The 4296-nt window shown below is 42.4% G+C and overlaps 1 protein-coding gene across 1 annotated transcript in view; it reads right to left on the bottom strand.

Annotated features, from left to right (window-relative positions):
- Nucleotides 1-4296, bottom strand: part of LOC111873489 (zinc finger protein 235) — a 17750-nt gene that overhangs the window by 10587 nt on the left and 2867 nt on the right. The window contains exon 3 of the mRNA XM_033755104.1: nucleotides 1911-2078. Within this exon, the coding sequence (XP_033610995.1) occupies nucleotides 1911-2078 (168 nt within the window). The remainder of the gene's footprint in view (nucleotides 1-1910; nucleotides 2079-4296) is intronic.

The following is a 4296-nucleotide window of genomic DNA, read 5'->3' as shown; positions in this document are numbered from 1 at the left end:
CCCAGGTGGACGAGTCGATGTAGACAGCGAGGGAAATCAAGTGCAATGCGGGAGCTGTCGGTGTTCTCCACCAGTTCCCTGATCTGGAGGAATTTCTCTCGATCAAGGAAATGGTGGCTGCTGGATCCTTCAGACATTTCATACTCCTCAGGAGCTCGATGTTTTCCTCCACATCCCGGGAGGTCCTGAGTAGTGATCTGAGTGCGGCGACATTCAACCGTTCCGTCGAAATCCCCCGAGCTGCCAGCTCGTATTGCAGCTCGTCCTTGTGTAGGTACTCGGGCAGTAGAGGCTCAGACGTCATGATCAACACAAAACAGAATAGAAACAGTCAAAACGTCCCAACAAGCAAACCAAAACACAAATAACCCAAACCACGCTCTGCTACCACTTTTTGAAACGTACCAATGCCCAGGACCGAAAAGTGGTTTGGGGTAGAAAAATATTTTAAACAATACACACACCAAATAAATATAATAATATAATTGGTTGAGTGAAATAAAAATACAAACTGTCCCTGATGAGGATGGCACAATGTAAAACCATGGACCAACTCCGCTGTTAATTTAGCAAACCAAAAAGTTCAAGAAATAATTTGGGGACGGGACAAGCACCAGACTCTTCCACGGTGTGCAGCAGAATCCCCTTGCAGTGTTCAGACGAGCCTGCTAGTCCCTGGTGAAAGGATGAAGGGTGCAAGCATAGGGCAGGAGGAGAGGGGGAAAAGGAATGAAGTGGGGTTCTAGTTGAGGGACATGGCGGTAGTTTCTGACGTTACATGATTCATACCTCACTGCAGAATTACAGAAAATATCTCCTTTTTTGGTACCTAAAAACATCATAATAAAGAGCTCCACAACTTGTAACCTTCATTCACCAAGCATAATTATATGATGAAGTCAAGGAGCATGAGATGGGCAGTTCACACAACAGGCATGGGGGAGAAGAGGAATGAAGACAGGATATGTTGAGAAAGCCAGAGAGGGCTCATTACTGTGATCACACATGCTCATCATGGCTCTGTATCCTAAGGTAAAGAGACCCAGTAAAACTGTTCCAAATTATTTCTTTCAAATCTATCTTAATAGCATCTCCCCATTCACACTTTGGTCTCCCAAGTGGTCTGCTTCTCTAGGGTTTTCCCTCCAAAACTTTCTGTCCATTTCTCACTGTTCCATGTGCACTAGATGACTTACCCTCATCGCTCTCCTTGAATGCACTGCTCTCCTAAATAATATCCCAAACCGTTATCACCATAGTGTATGAAAGTCCCCACATGGATTATGCAAACAGAAGCGTGTCACAATATATTTAGTTTCTTTGGCCAAGACAACTGACATACAATAAAATTCATGTCTGTGCACATGAGTGCAAAACACAATTCTTTCGTTCATATCAGGAAACTTTTCTTCAGCTCTATACAGTATGATTTTTGCCACTCTTGTTGCAAGAGAATGCAGAATCTTTCGGAACCCTGAAACCTGTTCATCACATGATAAATATCTTGTGGGATTCATTGGAATTAGCTTACAAGAGTCCTAGTAACTTAAATTCTTGGTTCTAACTAGTGTATCACTAACTAACTGCGAACAGTTCCGTGACTCCCTATGGAATTTTGCTGCTACAGAATTTCTCTAAGATACAGTTCCATTTATGCAAAATTTAATTTCATCTGCATCAGAACTGCTTAAAAGGAAACAGAAGTGGTACATCACAAGCAGCATACATTCAATAAACTATAACTGTCTAGAGACACTTCAGATAAAGGCCTTCAAAGGCGAGTCAGCAGCACAGTGGAGTTGTTTCAAGTGGACAGACAGACAGACAGACAAAGATGAGAAAGACAACTGGAATTCCTGCCTATTTGTGATATCTGCCTAACAGTGGACATACAGAAACATACAGCTCACCTCAGGTTCAGCCTTTATTTCCTGAAATGTTATTCGCACAGGATACGATGCCTCTGGTGAGTCTGAGACATCCTCAGCTTTTATATTCATTGCCTGGCTTGCATCATGACTTGCTGCGTATGTCTCACCGTATGGACCCACTAGAACCTTCTCTGAATTTGTACAGTTCTGTAAAGGCATCACATCTTCTGTCAGTCATGGATGTACAATACCATACATGAAACAATATATGCTCTCCTTGCTGTAGATCAGCTATGCCAAACATGCGGCCCCCACAGCCACAAAGTGCGGCCCCTCAACTTTTAGAGCTAATTGATATTAAAATCAATATTAAAATTTTAGTAGAAATATTTTTTGTAAAAACAATTTCCCAACAGACCAGAAGACAAGAAGTCTCATGCAGACATAAATTAGCAGGCTGCAGGAACAGTGATTCTGAGAATTTCAGAAGGGTTTGTCCAACTAACGGTTTGTAATGTTCGTGAAGGACAAACTATGTTACAAGCTCGACGCTCCGGCCGAAACTACGTTTGGAAAGCCTCGGGGATCTGGCAACACTGCCTTGGGAGACGCTTGGCAGCCCTGTATCCGCGGCCCACCCCCTACCGCCTGCGGAGGGTTGGGGGCTAGCAGGATGGAACGGGTAGCGATAGCCAGAGGAGGCAGTGGGTAACGAGACATTGGAGAGAGAGGTAGTGGAGGCTCCTAGGGGAGCGACGACGCCGGAGTACAAGGAACCGCAGGAGCAGTCGGCCGGCCCCGAAGGGCCCTACCTTGGAGGGAAGAAAGGGGGGGTTTCAAACTTGGGCCCAAAGGGCGGTAAGTAATGGAATACGGGCTTACCGAGCTGTTTGACCCCACTCAGGTAGGGGGAGGCCCCTACCTTTCCAAATTAACTTCCACCAAATCAAAAAAAGGATATGGCAGAACGGAGTTTGGGCCCCTCCGGAGTGGACGGGGGTAGTGAGGATCTTCCACTAGCTCCACTGTATTTTATTTATATTATACCAGCAATAAACGCAACTGTATTTTATTTATATTATATCAGCAATAAACGCAACTGTGTTATGTGTAAACTGAGATGGGCAGTAATGGCCTACCCGGCCCATTAGGATCTCCCACCCCTGTAGCCACCAATTCAACAACTACTGTATTTCAGAAGGTTAATGCACTAAAATCCACACAGCCTCGCCACCCCAAGTATTTCGAAGAATCCCTTTTGGAGGCATACTAAGAATGCAAGGAGGGTGGCAACTGACAGACAAGTGCAAGGGATTTCTACCTTCAAAACTAGCTTGCAAACCCCAGCCATTGTCTAATGGGCTCCTAGCAAACTTTGTCATTCAGTTCATTTTCATATAGCAACAGGTGCTGATGTTACATTGTGATGAACGTGTATAAGGGTTATAATTAAACAGTAACAATGTCGCTTTCAAAAAATTCAAGTAGCAAAAAAAGAACTATTGAAAGTGAGCACCGTGTTTTTTCAAGAAAAATTGGAACTCGCTTATTTTTGTTGTGAAACAGAAGGTAAAATTACATGTCTGATTTGTGTGCAAAATATAAGTGTTCCAAAAGAGTACAAAGTAAGACGGCATTATGAAACCCATTGTGAAAAATACGACCAGTATAAAGAAAAGTCAAGGGAAGATAAATTACGGGATTTTAAGGCTGCACTCGTCAAGCAACAGTCTTTGTTTACGAACGTGAAATGAGACAATGAAGCCGTTTTTAAAGCAAGCTATGTAATTGCAGAACTTATAGCAAAGAATTCTAAATGTTTTAGCGAAAGTGAATTTGTAAAAGAGTGTCTTGTAAAAACCGCAGAAATTGAATGTCCCAATAAGGTTCAAATTTTCAAAAACATTTCCTTGTCACGAAACACTGTTACCGAAAGAGTTGATGATATTGCGACTAATTTAAGTGAACAGTTGTTGGCAAAAGTTAAAAGTTTCACGGCATTTTCTATAGCAGTTGATGAAAGTGCAGATGTTAGTGGTGTGGCACAATTAGCTGTGTTTATCCGGGCCTGTGATACTGACTTAATTATAACTGAGGAGTTACTATACATAATTTCTCTTAAAACACAACAACTGGTGAGGATATCTTTAACGAAGTGTATGGGATCTTAGAAAAGTACAATCTTCCGTTATTGAAACTTGTGTGTGTAGCAACGGATTGTGCTCCTTCTCTGAAGGGGAAACAGAACGGATTTGTTGCTAAGTTAATGGCCAAGCAGAAATAAGTCTGTCCTAGTTGTAAGTTTCACCATATTCACTGCATCATTCACCAAGAAGTTCTGTGCTCAAAAATCATAAAAATGAATCATGTGTTGCAATTTGTGAAGAAAGTAGTAAATTTTATTCGATCTCGGGGACTGAATCAA

This window comes from Cryptotermes secundus, unplaced genomic scaffold (genome assembly GCF_002891405.2).
Source record: "Cryptotermes secundus unplaced genomic scaffold, Csec_1.0 scaffold395, whole genome shotgun sequence".
Classification (NCBI taxonomy): domain Eukaryota; kingdom Metazoa; phylum Arthropoda; class Insecta; order Blattodea; family Kalotermitidae; genus Cryptotermes; species Cryptotermes secundus.
Note: the sequence above shows the minus strand (reverse complement) of the source record. Positions and strands in the feature narration are given on the sequence as shown.